The sequence below is a fragment of the Saccoglossus kowalevskii genome, chromosome 2 (assembly GCF_978046115.1).
Source record: "Saccoglossus kowalevskii chromosome 2, keSacKowa6.1, whole genome shotgun sequence".
In the NCBI taxonomy this organism is placed as follows: domain Eukaryota; kingdom Metazoa; phylum Hemichordata; class Enteropneusta; family Harrimaniidae; genus Saccoglossus; species Saccoglossus kowalevskii.
In genome coordinates, this window is record NC_140642.1 from 46030474 (window position 1) to 46052788 (window position 22315).

The following is a 22315-nucleotide window of genomic DNA, read 5'->3' on the forward strand; positions in this document are numbered from 1 at the left end:
CCATAATTAATAGAGCCAATACAGTAATCAGATGTAGTTACCAGCAGCCATAATTAATATAGCCAATACAGTGATCAGATGTAGTTACCAGCAGCCATAATTAATAGTGCCAATACAGTGATCAGATATATTTACCAGCAGCCATAATTAATAGAGCTAATACACTGATCAGATATATTTACCAGCAGCCATAATTAATAGAGCCAATACAGTGATCAGATGTAGTAACCAGCAGCCATAATTAATAGAGCCAATACAGTGATCAGATGTAGTTACCAGCAGCCATAATTAATAGAGCTATTACAGTAATCAGATGTAGTTACCAGCATCCATAATTAATGGAGCCACTACAGTAATCAGATGTAGTTACCAGCAGCCATTTTTAATAGAGCCAATACAGTCATCAGATGTAGTTACCAGCAGCCATATTTAATAGAGCCAATACAGTAATCAGATGTAGTTACAAACAGCCATAATTAATAGAGCCAATACAGTAATCAGATGTAGTTACAAGCAGCCATAATTAATAGAGGCAATACAGTACTCAGATGTAGTTACCAGCAGCCATATTTAATAGAGCCAATACAGTAATCAGATGTAGTTACCAGCAGCCATAATTAATTGAGCCAATACAGTGATCAGATGTAGTTACCATCAGCCATAATTTATAGAGCCTAAACAGTGATCAGATGTAGTTACCAGCAGTCCTAATTAATAGAGCCTATACAGTAATCAGATGTAGTTACCAGCAGCCATAATTAATAGAGCCAATACAGTAATCAGATGTAGTTACCAGCAGCCATAATTAATAGAGCCAATACAGTACTCAGATGTAGTTACCAGCAGCCATAATTAATAAAGCCTATACAGTAATCAGATGTAGTTACCAGCAGCCATAATTAATAGAGCCAATACAGTAATCAGATGTAGTTACCAGCAGCCATAATTAATAGAGCCACTACAGTGATCAGATGTAGTTACCAGCAGCCATAATTAATAGAGCCCAATACAGTAATCAGATGTAGTTACCAGCAGCCATAATTAATAGAGCCACTACAGTGATCAGATGTAGTTACCAGCAGCCATAATTAATAGAGCCCAATACAGTAATCAGATGTAGTTACCAGCAGCCATAATTAATAGAGCCAATACAGTGATCAGATGTAGTTACCAGAAGCCATAATTAATAGAGCCAATACAGTGATCAGATGTAGTTACCAGCAGCCATAATTAATAGAGCTGTTACAGTAATCAGATGTACTTACCAGCAGCCGTAATTAATAGAGCCACTACAGTAATCAGATATATTTACCAGCAGCCATAATTAATAGAGCCAATACAGTGATCAGATGTAGTTACCAGCAGCCATAATTAATAGAGCCAATACAGTGATCAGATGTAGTTACCAGCAGCCGTAATTAATAGAGCTAATACAGTGATCAGATGTAGTTACCAGCAGCCATAATTAATAGAGCCACTACAGTGATCAGATGTAGTTACCAGCAGCCATAATTAATAGAGCCAATATAGTAATCAGATGTAGTTTCCAGCAGCCATAATTAATAGAGCCAATACAGTGATCAGATGTAGTTTCCAGCAGCCATAATTAATAGAGCCAATACAGTAATCAGATGTAGTTACCAGCAGCCATAATTAATATAGCCAATACAGTGATCAGATGTAGTTACCAGCAGCCATAATTAATAGTGCCAATACAGTGATCAGATATATTTACCAGCAGCCATAATTAATAGAGCTAATACACTGATCAGATATATTTACCAGCAGCCATAATTAATAGAGCCAATACAGTGATCAGATGTAGTAACCAGCAGCCATAATTAATAGAGCCAATACAGTGATCAGATGTAGTTACCAGCAGCCATAATTAATAGAGCTATTACAGTAATCAGATGTAGTTACCAGCATCCATAATTAATGGAGCCACTACAGTAATCAGATGTAGTTACCAGCAGCCATTTTTAATAGAGCCAATACAGTCATCAGATGTAGTTACCAGCAGCCATATTTAATAGAGCCAATACAGTAATCAGATGTAGTTACAAACAGCCATAATTAATAGAGCCAATACAGTAATCAGATGTAGTTACAAGCAGCCATAATTAATAGAGGCAATACAGTACTCAGATGTAGTTACCAACAGCCATATTTAATAGAGCCAATACAGTAATCAGATGTAGTTACCAGCAGCCATAATTAATTGAGCCAATACAGTGATCAGATGTAGTTACCATCAGCCATAATTTATAGAGCCTAAACAGTGATCAGATGTAGTTACCAGCAGTCCTAATTAATAGAGCCTATACAGTAATCAGATGTAGTTACCAGCAGCCATAATTAATAGAGCCAATACAGTAATCAGATGTAGTTACCAGCAGCCATAATTAATAGAGCCAATACAGTACTCAGATGTAGTTACCAGCAGCCATAATTAATAAAGCCTATACAGTAATCAGATGTAGTTACCAGCAGCCATAATTAATAGAGCCAATACAGTAATCAGATGTAGTTACCAGCAGCCATAATTAATAGAGCCACTACAGTGATCAGATGTAGTTACCAGCAGCCATAATTAATAGAGCCCAATACAGTAATCAGATGTAGTTACCAGCAGCCATAATTAATAGAGCCACTACAGTGATCAGATGTAGTTACCAGCAGCCATAATTAATAGAGCCCAATACAGTAATCAGATGTAGTTACCAGCAGCCATAATTAATAGAGGCAATACAGTGATCAGATGTAGTTACCAGCAGCCATAATTAATAGAGCCCAATACAGTAATCAGATGTAGTTACCAGCAGCCATAATTAATAGAGGCAATACAGTGATCAGATGTAGTTACCAGAAGCCATAATTAATAGAGCCAATACAGTGATGAGATGTAGTTACCAGCAGCCATAATTAATAGAGCTGTTACAGTAATCAGATGTAGTTACCAGCAGCCATAATTAATAGAGCCAATACAGTGATCAGATATATTTACCAGCAGCCATAATTAATAGAGCCAATACAGTGATCAGATGTAGTTACCAGCAGCCATAATTAATAGAGCCAATACAGTGATCAGATGTAGTTACCAGCAGGCATAACTAATAGAGCCAATACAGTAATCAGATATAGTTACCAGCAGCCATAATTAATAAAGCCAATACAGTAATCAGATGTAGTTACCAGCAGCCATAATTAATAGAGCCGATACAGTGATCAGATGTAGTTACCAGCAGCCATAATTAATAGAGCCAATACAGTGATCAGATGTAGTTACCAGCAGCCATAATTAATAGAGCCAATACAGTATTCAGATGTAGTTACCAGCAGCCATAATTAATAGAGCCAATACAGTGATCAGATGTAGTTACCAGCAGCCATAATTAATAGAGCCAATACAGTGATCAGATGTAGTTACCAGCAGCCATAATTAATAGAGCCAATACAGTGATCAGATGTAGTTACCAGCAGGCATAACTAATAGAGCCAATACAGTAATCAGATATAGTTACCAGCAGCCATAATTAATAAAGCCAATACAGTAATCAGATGTTGTTACCAGCAGCCATAATTAATAGAGCCGATACAGTGATCAGATGTAGTTACCAGCAGCCATAATTAATAGAGCCAATACAGTGATCAGATGTAGTTACCAGCAGCCATAATTAATAGAGCCAATACAGTGATCAGATGTAGTTACCAGCAGCCATAATTAATAGAGCCAGCCAATACAGTGATCAGATGTAGTTTCCAGCAGCCATAATTAATAGAGCCAATACAGTAATCAGATGTAGTTACCAGCAGCCATAATTAATATAGCCAATACAGTGATCAGATGTAGTTACCAGCAGCCATAATTAATAGTGCCAATACAGTGATCAGATATATTTACCAGCAGCCATAATTAATAGAGCTAATACAGTGATCAGATATATTTACCAGCAGCCATAATTAATAGAGCCAATACAGTGATCAGATGTAGTAACCAGCAGCCATAATTAATAGAGCCAATACAGTGATCAGATGTAGTTACCAGCAGCCATAATTAATAGAGCTATTACAGTAATCAGATGTAGTTACCAGCAGCCATAATTAATAGAGCCACTATAGTAATCAGATGTAGTTACCAGCAGCCATTTTTAATAGAGCCAATACAGTCATCAGATGTAGTTACCAGCAGCCATATTTAATAGAGCCAATACAGTAATCAGATGTAGTTACAAACAGCCATAATTAATAGAGCCAATACAGTAATCAGATGTAGTTACAAGCAGCCATAATTAATAGAGGCAATACAGTACTCAGATGTAGTTACCAGCAGCCATATTTAATAGAGCCAATACAGTAATCAGATGTAGTTACCAGCAGCCATAATTAATTGAGCCAATACAGTGATCAGATGTAGTTACCATCAGCCATAATTTATAGAGCCAAAACAGTGATCAGATGTAGTTACCAGCAGTCCTAATTAATAGAGCCTATACAGTAATCAGATGTAGTTACCAGCAGCCATAATTAATAGAGCCAATACAGTAATCAGATGTAGTTACCAGCAGCCATAATTAATAGAGCCACTACAGTGATCAGATGTAGTTACCAGCAGCCATAATTAATAGTGCCAATACAGTGATCAGATATATTTACCAGCAGCCATAATTAATAGAGCTAATACAGTGATCAGATATATTTACCAGCAGCCATAATTAATAGAGCCAATACAGTGATCAGATGTAGTAACCAGCAGCCATAATTAATAGAGCCAATACAGTGATCAGATGTAGTTACCAGCAGCCATAATTAATAGAGCTATTACAGTAATCAGATGTAGTTACCAGCAGCCATAATTAATGGAGCCACTACAGTAATCAGATGTAGTTACCAGCAGCCATTTTTAATAGAGCCAATACAGTCATCAGATGTAGTTACCAGCAGCCATATTTAATAGAGCCAATACAGTAATCAGATGTAGTTACAAACAGCCATAATTAATAGAGCCAATACAGTAATCAGATGTAGTTACAAGCAGCCATAATTAATAGAGGCAATACAGTACTCAGATGTAGTTACCAGCAGCCATATTTAATAGAGCCAATACAGTAATCAGATGTAGTTACCAGCAGCCATAATTAATTGAGCCAATACATTGATCAGATGTAGTTACCATCAGCCATAATTTATAGAGCCAAAACAGTGATCAGATGTAGTTACCAGCAGTCCTAATTAATAGAGCCTATACAGTAATCAGATGTAGTTACCAGCAGCCATAATTAATAGAGCCAATACAGTACTCAGATGTAGTTACCAGCAGCCATAATTAATAAAGCCTATACAGTAATCAGATGTAGTTACCAGCAGCCATAATTAATAGAGCCAATACAGTAATTAGATGTAGTTACCAGCAGCCATAATTAATAGAGCCACTACAGTGATCAGATGTAGTTACCAGCAGCCATAATTAATAGAGCCCAATACAGTAATCAGATGTAGTTACCAGCAGCCATAATTAATAGAGCCACTACAGTGATCAGATGTAGTTACCAGCAGCCATAATTAATAGAGCCCAATACAGTAATCAGATGTAGTTACCAGCAGCCATAATTAATAGAGCCAATACAGTGATCAGATGTAGTTACCAGAAGCCATAATTAATAGAGCCAATACAGTGATCAGATGTAGTTACCAGCAGGCATAACTAATAGAGCCAATACAGTAATCAGATGTAGTTACCAGCAGCCATAATTAATAAAGCCAATACAGTAATCAGATGTAGTTACCAGCAGCCATAATTAATAGAGCCAGCCAATACAGTGATCAGATGTAGTTACCAGCAGCCATAACTAATAGAGCCAATACAGTATTCAGATGTAGTTACCAGCAGCCATAATTAATAGAGCCAATACAGTAATCAGGTGTAGTTACCAGCAGCCACAATTAATAGAGCCACTACAGTGATCAGATGTAGTTTCCAGCAGCCATAATTAATAGAGCCAATACAGTGATCAGATGTAGTTTCCAGCAGCCATAATTAATAGAGCCAATACAGTGATCAGATGTAGTTTCCAGCAGCCATAATTAATAGAGCCAATACAGTAATCAGATGTAGTTACCAGCAGCCATAATTAATATAGCCAATACAGTGATCAGATGTAGTTACCAGCAGCCATAATTAATAGTGCCAATACAGTGATCAGATATATTTACCAGCAGCCATAATTAATAGAGCTAATACAGTGATCAGATATATTTACCAGCAGCCATAATTAATAGAGCCAATACAGTGATCAGATGTAGTAACCAGCAGCCATAATTAATAGAGCCAATACAGTGATCAGATGTAGTTACCAGCAGCCATAATTAATAGAGCTATTACAGTAATCAGATGTAGTTACCAGCAGCCATAATTAATAGAGCCACTATAGTAATCAGATGTAGTTACCAGCAGCCATTTTTAATAGAGCCAATACAGTCATCAGATGTAGTTACCAGCAGCCATATTTAATAGAGCCAATACAGTAATCAGATGTAGTTACAAACAGCCATAATTAATAGAGCCAATACAGTAATCAGATGTAGTTACAAGCAGCCATAATTAATAGAGGCAATACAGTACTCAGATGTAGTTACCAGCAGCCATATTTAATAGAGCCAATACAGTAATCAGATGTAGTTACCAGCAGCCATAATTAATTGAGCCAAAACAGTGATCAGATGTAGTTACCAGCAGTCCTAATTAATAGAGCCTATACAGTAATCAGATGTAGTTACCAGCAGCCATAATTAATAGAGCCAATACAGTAATCAGATGTAGTTACCAGCAGCCATAATTAATAGAGCCAATACAGTACTCAGATGTAGTTACCAGCAGCCATAATTAATAAAGCCTATACAGTAATCAGATGTAGTTACCAGCAGCCATAATTAATAGAGCCAATACAGTAATCAGATGTAGTTACCAGCAGCCATAATTAATAGAGCCACTACAGTGATCAGATGTAGTTACCAGCAGCCATAATTAATAGAGCCCAATACAGTAATCAGATGTAGTTACCAGCAGCCATAATTAATAGAGCCACTACAGTGATCAGATGTAGTTACCAGCAGCCATAATTAATAGAGCCCAATACAGTAATCAGATGTAGTTACCAGCAGCCATAATTAATAGAGCCAATACAGTGATCAGATGTAGTTACCAGAAGCCATAATTAATAGAGCCAATACAGTGATCAGATGTAGTTACCAGCAGCCATAATTAATAGAGCTGTTACAGTAATCAGATGTAGTTACCAGCAGCCATAATTAATAGAGCCACTACAGTAATCAGATGTAGTTACCAGCAGCCATTTTTAATAGAGCCAATACAGTGATCAGATGTACTTACCAGCAGCCGTAATTAATAGAGCCAATACAGTGATCAGATATATTTACCAGCAGCCATAATTAATAGAGCCAATACAGTGATCAGATGTAGTTACCAGCAGCCATAATTAATAGAGCCAATACAGTGATCAGATGTAGTTACTAGCAGCCGTAATTAATAGAGCTAATACAGTGATCAGATGTAGTTACCAGCAGCCATAATTAATAGAGCCACTACAGTGATCAGATGTAGTTACCAGCAGCCATAATTAATAGAGCCCAATACAGTGATCAGATGTAGTTACCAGAAGCCATAATTAATAGAGCCAATACAGTGATCAGATGTAGTTACCAGCAGCCATAATTAATAGAGCCAATACAGTGATCAGATGTAGTTACCAGCTGGCATAACTAATAGAGCCAATACAGTAATCAGATGTAGTTACCAGCAGCCATAATTAATAAAGCCTATACAGTAATCAGATGTAGTTACCAGCAGCCATAATTAATAGAGCCAGCCAATACAGTGATCAGATGTAGTTACCAGCAGCCATAACTAATAGAGCCAATACAGTATTCAGATGTAGTTACCAGCAGCCATAATTAATAGAGCCAATACAGTAATCAGGTGTAGTTACCAGCAGCCATAATTAATAGAGCCACTACAGTGATCAGATGTAGTTTCCAGCAGCCATAATTAATAGAGCCAATACAGTGATCAGATGTAGTTTCCAGCAGCCATAATTAATAGAGCCAATACAGTGATCAGATGTAGTTTCCAGCAGCCATAATTAATAGAGCCAATACAGTAATCAGATGTAGTTACCAGCAGCCATAATTAATATAGCCAATACAGTGATCAGATGTAGTTACCAGCAGCCATAATTAATAGTGCCAATACAGTGATCAGATATATTTACCAGCAGCCATAATTAATAGAGCTAATACAGTGATCAGATATATTTACCAGCAGCCATAATTAATAGAGCCAATACAGTGATCAGATGTAGTAACCAGCAGCCATAATTAATAGAGCCAATACAGTGATCAGATGTAGTTACCAGCAGCCATAATTAATAGAGCTATTACAGTAATCAGATGTAGTTACCAGCAGCCATAATTAATAGAGCCACTATAGTAATCAGATGTAGTTACCAGCAGCCATTTTTAATAGAGCCAATACAGTCATCAGATGTAGTTACCAGCAGCCATATTTAATAGAGCCAATACAGTAATCAGATGTAGTTACAAACAGCCATAATTAATAGAGCCAATACAGTAATCAGATGTAGTTACAAGCAGCCATAATTAATAGAGGCAATACAGTACTCAGATGTAGTTACCAGCAGCCATATTTAATAGAGCCAATACAGTAATCAGATGTAGTTACCAGCAGCCATAATTAATTGAGCCAATACAGTGATCAGATGTAGTTACCATCAGCCATAATTTATAGAGCCAAAACAGTGCTCAGATGTAGTTACCAGCAGTCCTAATTAATAGAGCCTATACAGTAATCAGATGTAGTTACCAGCAGCCATAATTAATAGAGCCAATACAGTAATCAGATGTAGTTACCAGCAGCCATAATTAATAGAGCCAATACAGTACTCAGATGTAGTTACCAGCAGCCATAATTAATAAAGCCTATACAGTAATCAGATGTAGTTACCAGCAGCCATAATTAATAGAGCCAATACAGTAATCAGATGTAGTTACCAGCAGCCATAATTAATAGAGCCACTACAGTGATCAGATGTAGTTACCAGCAGCCATAATTAATAGAGCCCAATACAGTAATCAGATGTAGTTACCAGCAGCCATAATTAATAGAGCCACTACAGTGATCAGATGTAGTTACCAGCAGCCATAATTAATAGAGCCCAATACAGTAATCAGATGTAGTTACCAGCAGCCATAATTAATAGAGCCAATACAGTGATCAGATGTAGTTACCAGAAGCCATAATTAATAGAGCCAATACAGTTATCAGATGTAGTTACCAGCAGCCATAATTAATAGAGCTGTTACAGTAATCAGATGTAGTTACCAGCAGCCATAATTAATAGAGCCAATACAGTGATCAGATGTAGTTACCAGCAGCCATAATTAATAGAGCCACTACAGTAATCAGATGTAGTTACCAGCAGCCGTTTTTAATAGAGCCAATACAGTGATCAGATATATTTACCAGCAGCCATAATTAATAGAGCCAATACAGTGATCAGATGTAGTTACCAGCAGCCATAATTAATAGAGCCAATACAGTGATCAGATGTAGTTACCAGCAGCCGTAATTAATAGAGCTAATACAGTGATCAGATGTAGTTACCAGCAGCCATAATTAATAGAGCCACTACAGTGATCAGATGTAGTTACCAGCAGCCATAATTAATAGAGCCAATATAGTAATCAGATGTAGTTTCCAGCAGCCATAATTAATAGAGCCAATACAGTGATCAGATGTAGTTTCCAGCAGCCATAATTAATAGAGCCAATACAGTAATCAGATGTAGTTACCAGCAGCCATAATTAATATAGCCAATACAGTGATCAGATGTAGTTACCAGCAGCCATAATTAATAGTGCCAATACAGTGATCAGATGTAGTTACCAGCAGCAATAATTAATAGAGCCAATACAGTAATCAGATGTAGCTACCAGCAGCCATAATTAATTGAGCCAATACAGTAATCAGATGTAGTTACCAGCAGGCATAATTAATAGAGCCAATACAGTGATCAGATGTAGTTACCAGCAGGCATAATTAATAGAGCCAATACAGTAATCAGATGTAGTTACCAGCAGCCATAATTAATAGAGCCAACACAGTAATCAGATGTATATCATTTGATTTTAAGCAGATTGTAGTGACCATGTGAAATTGATGTGACCTGTTGATTAAATTTATATCAGTTTTTGTATGTCAATGCCAGAAAACACATATCCTGCAAACAAAATTATTTGTGCATGACTAGATTCATGTATTGGTTGGCCTACCTTACCAAATAATATCAATCCTTGTTCATGTTTACTCAAATTCATAATGTTGTTTGTTTTTTAGCGGAGAGAGAGAAGTTGAGAATTGATAAATCGTGTGCATCTGTAGATAGCTGTCAATTAGCAGTGGAACAGTTATCTAAGTCTTACTGGTGTGATGAATCAGTGTCAGCCTGGGGATGTGTGTCATGTTGTGAAACAGATCTTTGTAATCTTAGTTTGGCATCAGGAACTCATGCATCCTGCCTGGTCACCATGGTAATACTTGTAATATATACATTTGTGATGTATTAGTTTTGCTTCACTGTGACCACCAGATCCATATAGTCTACGAACACATTCCACAATAGACAGTACTGCAATTGTATTAGCCAGTTTTTACATGACTTATTGTACATCTTCAAACTGTTTTATTTTTAAAAATTATCCAGGTCCTTTTCTTGTGAACAGGATCATTAAAAGGTATTTAGATTGTCTGTAACATGTGATCATTATCAAGTACACATCTAATTTCAGTGACTTTGTACCCAAATAAAGACAATTGAAGATATAGCTGCATATAAACTTCATACTTAATTGTTTTTTTGTGTTATATACAAGATATGTTTTAAAAAGTAATTGATTTTGAAATAATATATTTTTGTGAAATGAATTCTTTTACTTTTTATTGCTGATACCGGTTGTTATTATTGTACATACAGTATACTGAGTTGATGAGAGTAATAATGTGTTGTTGTCTAAATATTATATTTATCTATGTTAGGGGTGTTCAAATGACTTTCGCAAGAGGATAATTGGTTAAAGCGCGGTAGTCGTCGCATGTGCCACATTTGTGTTGATAAACATTGATTTTTCCACAGTACAATGCGTTCTTCAAATGAAATTCACAAGAATGAGGTTTGACCTGAGCGCGACTTGCACTGATTATCGCCCGTGACTCCTTCAATACCTTCTAATAACATGAAAATTACTTAATTAAAGCTTGGAAACGTCTCAGTTCGTACTCGTTGATCTGTCCAACAGTCAAAGTCGCCATCTTTGTTTATATGAGACGATCGCGCTTTAATAAACAAAAATGTTACATGTCACCCAATTTACATTAATACACTTACCTTAAAACTCTGTTTCCCTAAATTTTCTTCAATCTGAAACAAAGTCTAACAAAAAAAATAATGTTTCTGGGCAGTGTGCACACAACTGAAAAAGTGGCACGAGTCAATCTTTTCATTTCATTGTTTACTGCACAGCGCCCTCAGTTGACAAATGGCTTAAACCTTTAAAATTTGTGCACCTTCAAATATTTTAGCAAAAAACAATATTAAACACCACCCAGTTTCTGAATATCAATTTAACCAGAAGCATTTTTTTCAAGACCTTAACCAAAGATAACCAGAAATAACCAATCCTCTGTATGTTGTAATCAATAGTTGAGAATTTTCTGTAATGTTTTATAATACTGTAAAACCATTTATTTTCACTGATATTTAATTTCACTATTTTGATGTTTTGCCTGGGTTTTTTAATTTCATAAATACGCCATGAGAACAATGAGTTATATCGTTATTTTACATATTTACATAGATTTAGTTTAGTGGATTATACTTATTGTACATGTATCAGCAGAAAAAAAAATATACAATTAATTGATACTTATATGCCTCAATTTATTTTTCTGACAGAACTTTGTGTGTGGTTATTTGAACGTATAAATTAGTTTGAATGGTATTGAGTAAATCATATGGAACTGTTTTGAATTTCAACAGTTATCAAGTCAGTTGTGTTAAATGTTTATTGATCATTTAGTGTCAATATATTCATTAGTTTAGTGTGTGATAATTGTTAGCCACATTAATTAATTACTGAGATTAGATTATCTAAAAACATTATTCATAGCTAATTTATCACTGGCAGGCTATCTAAAATGGTTAGAAAGATCATCTGTTAGATTAGCCAGCTATCTGAAAGGCTGCATTCATATTTTGTCTTCTTATATTATTTTAAAATCTTAAGTAAAACTCAGGCATATACCGGTAAACAGCATATTGGTTTCTCTCTTATACAAAGTTGTAAGTTCACATGTAACACATTAGTACATGTATCAAGTTATAGGTCCACATGTAACACATTAGTACATGTATCAAGCTGTAGGTCCACATGTAACACATTAGTACATGTATCAAGTTGTAGGTCCACACGTAACACATTAGTACATGTATCAAGTTGTAGGTCCACACGTAACACATTAGTACATGTATCAAGCTGTAGGTCCACATGTAACACATTAGTACATGTATCAAGTTGTAGGTCCACATGTAACACATTAGTACATGTATCAAGCTGTAGGTCCACATGTAACACATTAGTACATGTATCAAGTTGTAGGTCCACATGTAACACATTAGTGCATGCATCAAGTTGTAGGTCCACATGCAACACATTAGTACATGTATCAAGCTGTAGGTCCACATGTAACACATTAGTACATGTATCAAGTTGTAGGTCCACATGCAACACATTAGTACATGTATCAAGCTGTAGGTCTACATGTAACACATTAGTACATGTATCAAGCTGTAGGTCCACATGCAACACATTAGTACATGTATCAAGTTGTAGGTCCACATGCAACACATTAGTACATGTATCAAGCTGTAGGTCCACATGTAACACATTAGTACATGTATCAAGTTGTAGGTCCACATGCAACACATTAGTACATGTATCAAGTTGTAGGTTCACATGTAACACATTAGTACATGTATCAAGCTGTAAGTCCACATGCAACACATTAGTACATGTATCAAGCTGTAGGTCCACATGTAACACATTAGTACATGTATCAAGTTGTAGGTCCACATGTAACACATTAGTACATGTATCAAGTTGTAGGTCCACATGTAACACATTAGTACATGTATCAAGCTGTAGGTCCACATGCAACACATTAGTACATGTATCAAGTTGTAGGTCCACACGTAACACATTAGTACATGTATCAAGCTGTAGGTCCACATGCAACACATTAGTACATGTATCAAGCTGTAGGTCCACATGTAACACATTATTACATGTATCAAGCTGTAGGTCTACATGTAACACATTAGTACATGTATCAAGCTGTAGGTCCACATGTAACACATTAGTACATGTATCAAGCTGTAGGTCCACATGCAACACATTAGTACATGTATCAAGCTGTAGGTCTACATGTAACACATTAGTACATGTATCAAGTTGTAGGTCCACATGTAACACATTAGTACATGTATCAAGCTGTAGGTCCACATGTAACACATTATTACATGTATCAAGCTGTAGGTCCACATGCAACACATTAGTACATGTATCAAGCTGTAGGTCCACATGTAACACATTAGTACATGTATCAAGCTGTAGGTCCACATGCAACACATTAGTACATGTATCAAGCTGTAGGTCTACATGTAACACATTAGTACATGTATCAAGTTGTAGGTCCACATGTAACACATTAGTACATGTATCAAGCTGTAGGTCCACATGTAACACATTATTACATGTATCAAGCTGTAGGTCCACATGCAACACATTAGTACATGTATCAAGCTGTAGGTCTACATGTAACACATTAGTACATGTATCAAGCTGTAGGTCCACACGCAACACATTAGTACATGTATCAAGCTGTAGGTCCACATGTAACACATTATTACATGTATCAAGCTGTAGGTCCACATGCAACACATTAGTACATGTATCAAGCTGTAGGTCAACATGTAACACATTAGTACATGTATCAAGCTGTAGGTCTACATGTAACACATTAGTACATGTATCAAGTTGTAGGTCCACATGTAACACATTAGTACATGTATCAAGTTGTAGGTCCACACATAACACATTAGTGCATGCATCAAGCTGTAGGTCCACATGCAACACATTAGTACACGTATCAAGTTGTAGGTCCACATGTAACACATTAGTACATGTATCAAGCTGTAGGTCCACACGTAACACATTAGAAATCTACTTATGTAGCATTTCTTTATTTCTCAAAAGCATTTGATAGAGTTTGGAGGGATGGTTTGCGAGTATCCTTGTGGAAAGCAGGATTACAAGGACAATTATGGAATATTATAGATGACATGTATGAGAATGTTTTTAATAAGGTCAATTTTAATGATATTGAGACTGAATACTTTGAAACCAGTGAAGGTGTAAATCAAGGATGCGTTTTAAGCCCCCTACTCTTCTCAATTTATATAAATGAATTTGCAAAAATGTTATTTGAATCAAAACTAGGGGTGAGGATAGGAACACTAATAATTCCAGGACTTTTTTGGGCAGATGATGTAGCTTTAATAGCAAATGATGCAAGTGAACTTCAAAGTATGCTTGATATAGCAGCTCAGTTCGCTAGTAAATGGAAACTCAGTTATAACCAATCCAAGTCACAGATAATGTATTTTGGCAAGAAACTCCACAAAAAGGACACAATTTGGAAACTAGGAAACTTGACATTAAAAGAAAGTAAAACGTACAAATATTTAGGCATAACCATATCAAAAACATTGAATGATCATACACAATTTACTGAAGTTTATAAAAAAGGAATGACAATCTTAGCATATGGCAAATCAATAATTAACCAACACAACAGTTTTAATCGATTTGAGTACGGTGATGTGTTATGGCATAGCATAATTTTAATATTTCTTATATTATTAATATTTGTCTGTAGTATTCTTGTCGTTCACTAATGTTGAATTGTTCACTAATGTTGAATTCTTTTTAAATCAATTTTTATATTTCATGTACTTTTATTATTTACTTTATTAATCTGAAAACCTAAAAGGAAATGTTAACTCTTTCTTTACGGTATTAATAAAGCATTATTCTATTCTATTCTATTCATGCCATCAATGAATTATGGGTGTGGAATATGGTTTCAGGATAGCAGAGAGTTTAAAAAGAAATTCCAAAGTATTCAGTACCAATTTGGGAAATTTTTATTCAAAGTAAACAGAAATGTGGCAGGACCTGCAGTGTTGGGGGACTTAGGATGGGAAGACTTGAATTACATCCAAGATAAAGTGCGGATTCAATACCTGGATAGACTTCAGAAAATGAAAAACAATAGATGGACTAAAATAGTTTTTAAAGAAATGAATACTCAGTATAAAAGCAAAGTTAAACTGGCTTGGAATTGGCCTAAATATGTAGAAAACATTCTAGTGACTAATGGCATGGATCATATCTATGGAAATGAAATACCCCCAAATCCAAAATGGATAAGAAGTTTTATCAAAATCAGTAAAGAAAATGAAATAAACATGTTTACACAAAATTTAGAAAAGATGAAATCGTTAAAACACTACTGTTGGATTAAAAGAAACATTAAAAAAGAAAATTACATAATGGATCCTTATGATCATCATGGTATCTCCCTTGTCTTTAAAACTAGGTCAAACTCTTTAGATCTTGAAGGTAACAAAATGGGATGGAAAAATTACAGGGGTAATGGAATTTGTGGAGTCTGCAATCAGGGCAAAGAAGACATTTACCACTTTCTTTATCTTTGTACGTCATCTAATCACATTAGAAAGGAATTTTATTTACCATTAGAAACCTCACTGAAAAACAATGTTGAATCATTCATCACTAATGAATAGTTTTTTGTCAGGGGGGTTGAATTATAGGTTCAATTTCCTTTTTGGTGATACACTATAGAACATAAATGAAAATGTGGGAAATACCTCATCAGCTTTAATTAGGAAATATGTAACTGATTTATGGCAATATAGAAAAGAAATGATGAATGTAATTTAAATATATGTATTACTGTTTTCATGCTGCCGATACAAAGGTTGAATAAACATTATTATTATTATTATTAGTGCATGCATCAAGCTGTAGGTCCACATGTAACACATTAGTACATGTATCAAGTTGTAGGTCCACATGTAACACATTAGTACATGTGTCAAGTTGTAGGTGTGCACGTAACACATTAGTACATGTATCAAGTTGTAAGTCCACATGTAACACATTAGTACATGTATCAAGCTGTAGGTCCACACGTAACACATTAGTACATGCATCAAGCTGTAGGTCCACATGCAACACATTAGTACATGTATCAAGCTGTAGGTCCACATGTAACACATTAGTACATGTATCAAGTTGTAAGTCCACACGTAACACATTAGTACATGCATCAAGCTGTAGGTCCACATGCAACACATTAGTACATGTATCAAGCTGTAGGTCCACATGTAACACATTAGTACATGTATCAAGTTGTAAGTCCACACGTAACACATTAGTACATGCATCAAGCTGTAGGTCCACATGTCACACATTAGTACATGTATCAAGCTGTAGGTCCACATGTAACACATTAGTACATGTATCAAGCTGTAGGTCCACACGTAACACATTAGTACATGTATCAAGTTGTAGGTCCACATGTAACACATTAGTACATGTATCAAGTTGTAGGTCCACATGTAACACATTAGTACATGTATCAAGCTGTAGGTCTACATGTAACACATTAGTACATGTATCAAGTTGTAGGTCCACATGTAACACATTAGTACATGTATCAAGCTGTAGATCTACATGTAACACATTAGTACATGTATCAAGTTGTAGGTCCACATGTAACACATTAGTACATGTATCAAGCTGTAGATCTACATGTAACACATTAGTACATGTATCAAGCTGTAGATCTACATGTAACACATTAGTACATGTATCAAGCTGTAGGTCTACATGTAACACATTAGTACATGTATCAAGCTGTAGGTCCACATGTAACACATTAGTACATGTATCAAGCTGTAGGTCTACATGTAACACATTAGTACATGTATCAAGCTGTAGGTCCACATGCAACACATTAGTACATGTATCAAGCTGTAGGTCCACATGTAACACATTAGTACATGTATCAAGTTGTAAGTCCACATGTAACACATTAGTACATGTATCAAGTTGTAGGTCCACAAGTAACACATTAGTACATGTATCAAGTTGTAAGTCCACATGTAACACATTAGTACATGTATCAAGTTGTAAGTCCACACGTAACACATTAGTGCATGCATCAAGTTGTAGGTCCACAAGTAACACATTAGTACATGTATCAAGTTGTAAGTCCACATGTAACACATTAGTACATGTATCAAGCTGTAGGTCCACATGCAACACATTAGTACATGTATCAAGCTGTAGGTCCACATGTAACACATTAGTACATGTATCAAGTTGTAAGTCCACATGTAACACATTAGTACATGTATCAAGCTGTAGGTCCACATGCAACACATTAGTACATGTATCAAGTTGTAGGTCCACACGCAACACATTAGTACATGTATCAAGCTGTAGGTCCACATGCAACACATTAGTACATGTATCAAGCTGTAGGTCCACACGTAACACATTAGTGCATGCATCAAGTTGTAGGTCCACAAGTAACACATTAGTACATGTATCAAGTTGTAGGTCCACAAGTAACACATTAGTACATGTATCAAGTTGTAAGTCCACACGTAACACATTAGTACATGTATCAAGCTGTAGGTCCACACGTAACACATTAGTACATGTATCAAGCTGTAGGTCCACACGTAACACATTAGTACATGTATCAAGTTGTAGGTCCACATGTAACACATTAGTACATGTATCAAGTTGTAAGTCCACACGTAACACATTAGTACATGTATCAAGCTGTAGGTCCACACGTAACACATTAGTACATGTATCAAGCTGTAGGTCCACACGTAACACATTAGTACATGTATCAAGCTGTAGGTCCACACGTAACACATTAGCACATGTATCAAGTTGTAGGTCCACATGTAACACATTAGTACATGTATCAAGCTGTAGGTCCACACGTAACACATTAGTACATGTATCAAGCTGTAGGTCCACACGTAACACATTAGTACATGTATCAAGTTGTAGGTCCACAAGTAACACATTAGTACATGTATCAAGTTGTAAGTCCACACGTAACACATTAGTACATGTATCAAGCTGTAGGTCCACACGTAACACATTAGTACATGTATCAAGCTGTAGGTCCACACGTAACACATTAGTACATGTATCAAGTTGTAGGTCCACATGTAACACATTAGTACATGTATCAAGTTGTAAGTTCACACGTAACACATTAGTACATGTATCAAGCTGTAGGTCCACACGTAACACATTAGTACATGTATCAAGCTGTAGGTCCACACGTAACACATTAGTACATGTATCAAGCTGTAGGTCCACACGTAACACATTAGTACATGTATCAAGTTGTAGGTCCACAAGTAACACATTAGTACATGTATCAAGTTGTAAGTCCACACGTAACACATTAGTACATGTATCAAGCTGTAGGTCCACACGTAACACATTAGTACATGTATCAAGTTGTAGGTCCACACGTAACACATTAGTACATGTATCAAGTTGTAGGTCCACATGTAACACATTAGTACATGTATCAAGCTGTAGGTCCACACGTAACACATTAGTACATGTATCAAGCTGTAGGTCCACACGTAACACATTAGTACATGTATCAAGCTGTAGGTCCACATGTAACACATTAGTACATGTATCAAGCTGTAGGTCTACACATAACACATTATTATTACATGTATTAAGTTATAAGTCCACACGTAACACATTAGTACATGTATCAAGTTCTAGGTCCACACGTAACACATTAGTACATGTATCAAGCTGTAGGTCTACACATAACACATTATTATTACATGTATTAAGTTATAAGTCCACACGTAACACATTAGTACATGTATCAAGTTGTAGGTCCACACGTAACACATTAGTGATATTTGTTTTTATTCTCAGTTAAAATAATATACAATTTCTATTTACATTATAAAAAAAAAGGAATATGACTCAAGTCAGCAATTCGGAAAAATTCATCAGTTCGTTATATTCAAAAAAGTTATCATTAAGTATTATGACGTTATATAATGTTATATTCACAAAATGAAATAATAAAATATTTTGATGTCTTTAATGATTATCGTTCCGGTTAATTGCATGTTCCTCAGTGTATAGTTCCAGGTTAATCCAGAAGTGGCTCCATGTCGGCTTAGGTAATGTAGTCTGGGAAGACAAGTTCTTGCTGTTCACCAAGCGTTGCCAAGGCGTCATTTACGCACCATTGGGATTCGAATATATTCAATGACCGGGTAAGTACACTGTATTTATACTCGGATGTTACTCGCGATTTGATTCGAGCCTTGTAGCATTCTAGGACATCAGTTTGTGATATGTCTTTAATTTTATTGTAACGAGTTACATGTATAGCAGATTTTAGAAGTGTGAGCACATAACAGTATAATCGGTGAATTATAGAGGGTTTTTTGTTTAGCGTTGGTCCTAGAATATGATGTATCAGTGAGGTAGTATCCTGAGATAAAAGTTTGTTTGCAAATATTTTGAAAAGTGAAAAGGCAGGCCCAAGTCTTGGACAATCCAAGAAAATGTGTACTAGGTCATTGCAAAATACGCATTTATTCGACTGTTGAAAACCAGAGTTATATAAGAAGCCGCCTGTAGGATACGCTCCATGGAGTAGCCGCCACTGGAGATCACCATCTTTTTTTGTAGTTGGTGTAAGATAGCAATGAAGAAAATTGGGCTTTTCAGTTGGATGTAGAGCCAATATGTCTTTCCACACAGTTTCATGGCGTGTTACATATTTTATATAGTAATTTTTCCTTGTGAGGAATTTATAAATATCACCTTTTTCTTGTTTGTATAGAGCACAATTTAAAAGGATGTCATTGTCCTCGTCTCGATAAACAAGCTCTAGAGAGTAGTTGCGATATTGAATACATATGTCGTCAGAAGGAGGAGATTGATTAATAATGGTTATCCACGTTTGGGGTATAGCTTTTCTTATCAAATCTAGAGCTATAGCAAGAACTCGTTTAGAGTAGATAGGAACAATTTCGTGGAGTTCGTCAATTTCTAACCAGTTGTTTCCACCATATCCTAGCAGGTCGCCGATTTTTGTAATTCCAGACTGGCGGAAGTGAAGCAGGTCAAGCGGCCTGTTTTAAACTGGATGTAAAACAAGAGAATTAAAGAAAAGTGGTTCCTGGGAAATATCCTGGTATGTGTCTGGTTCGTCTTTTCTAATTGTGTTAATTGATGACCATGCGTTTATGAGACTAGAGTAAAAATCAGGAATAACAGTGTTGAAAACAGGAATATCAATAATAAACAGTTGTTTATTATAATTCAATCCATGAATAGTTTTAAGAAAATAATCTGTGAAGGTAAAACATGGATGTTTTGACCCAGCATAAAGGTATCTTTGGATATATTGGAGACGAAAAGCTAGTATGCGAGTAGGCAAGTGTATTAATCCATGACCGCCCTCACTCGGTATCATATACACAGAAACTGTGTATCATATACACAGATAATATCATATACACAGATATATACAGTATCATACAGATATATACAGTATCATATACACAGATAATAATATATGCTGTAATAATAATACAATATGCTGTAATAATAATACTATGTACTGTAACAATAATCATAATACAATGTGCTGTAATAATAATACAATATGCTGTAATAATAATACTATGTACTGCAATAATAATACAATGCTGTAATAATCATAATACAAGGTGCTGTAATAATAATACAATATGCTGTAATAATAATACTATGTACTGTAATAATATTAATACAATGTGCTGTAATAATAATACTATGTACTGTAACAATAATAATAAAATATGCTGTAATAATAATAATAATATGTACTGTAATAATAATAATAATAATAATACAATGTACTGCAATAATCATACAATGTGCTGTAATAATAATACTATGTACTGTAACAATAATAATACAATATGTTGTAATAATAATACTATGTACTGTAATAATAATAATACAATATGCTGTAATAATAATAATACTATATGCTGTAATAATAATACAATATGCTGTAATAATAATACAATGTGCTGTAATAATCATAGTACAATGTGCTGTAATAATAATAATAGTATGTACTGTAATAATAATACAATATGCTGTAATAATCATAGTACAATGTGCTGTAATAATAATAATAGTATGTACTGTAACAATAATAATACAATATGCTGTAATAATCATAGTACAATGTGCTGTAATAATAATAATAGTATGTACTGTAATAATAATACAATATGCTGTAATAATAATACTATGTACTGTAACAATAATAATACAATATGCTGTAATAATAATACAATGTGCTGTAATAATCATAGTACAATGTGCTGTAATAATAATAATAGTATGTACTGTAATAATAATACAATATGCTGTAATAATCATAGTACAATGTGCTGTAATAATAATAATACAATGTGCTGTAATAATAATACAATATGCTGTAATAATCATAGTACAATGTGCTGTAATAATAATAATACTATATACTGTAACAATAATAATACAATATGCTGTTGTAATAATGATAATACTATATGCTGTAATAATAATACAATATGCTGTAATAATAATACAATATGCTGTAATAATCATAGTACAATGTGCTGTAATAATAATACAATATGCTGTAATAATAATACTATGTACTGTTATAATAATACAATATGCTGTAATAATAATACAATATGGTGTAATAATAATACTATGTACTGCAATAATAATACAATGTGCTGTAATAATACAATGTACTGCAATAATCATAATACAATGTACTGTAATAATAATACAATATGCTGTAATAATAATAATACTATGTACTGTAACAATAATAATACAATATGCTGTAATAATGATAATACTATATGCTGTAACAATAATACAATATGCTGTAATAATAATACAATATGCTGTAATAATACTATGTACTGTAATAACAATA

The 22315-nt window shown here is 34.8% G+C and overlaps 1 protein-coding gene across 1 annotated transcript in view; it reads left to right on the forward strand.

The window, feature by feature from the left end:
- LOC146749032 (UPAR/Ly6 domain-containing protein cold-like) overlaps positions 1–10937 on the forward strand; it is a 116350-nt gene extending 105413 nt beyond the window's left edge. Inside the window, exon 3 of the mRNA XM_085495835.1 lies at positions 10433–10937. Coding sequence (XP_085351961.1) covers positions 10433–10662 — 230 coding nt within the window. The 3' untranslated portion in view covers positions 10663–10937. The remainder of the gene's footprint in view (positions 1–10432) is intronic.
- Positions 10938–22315: the final 11378 nt, after the last annotated feature.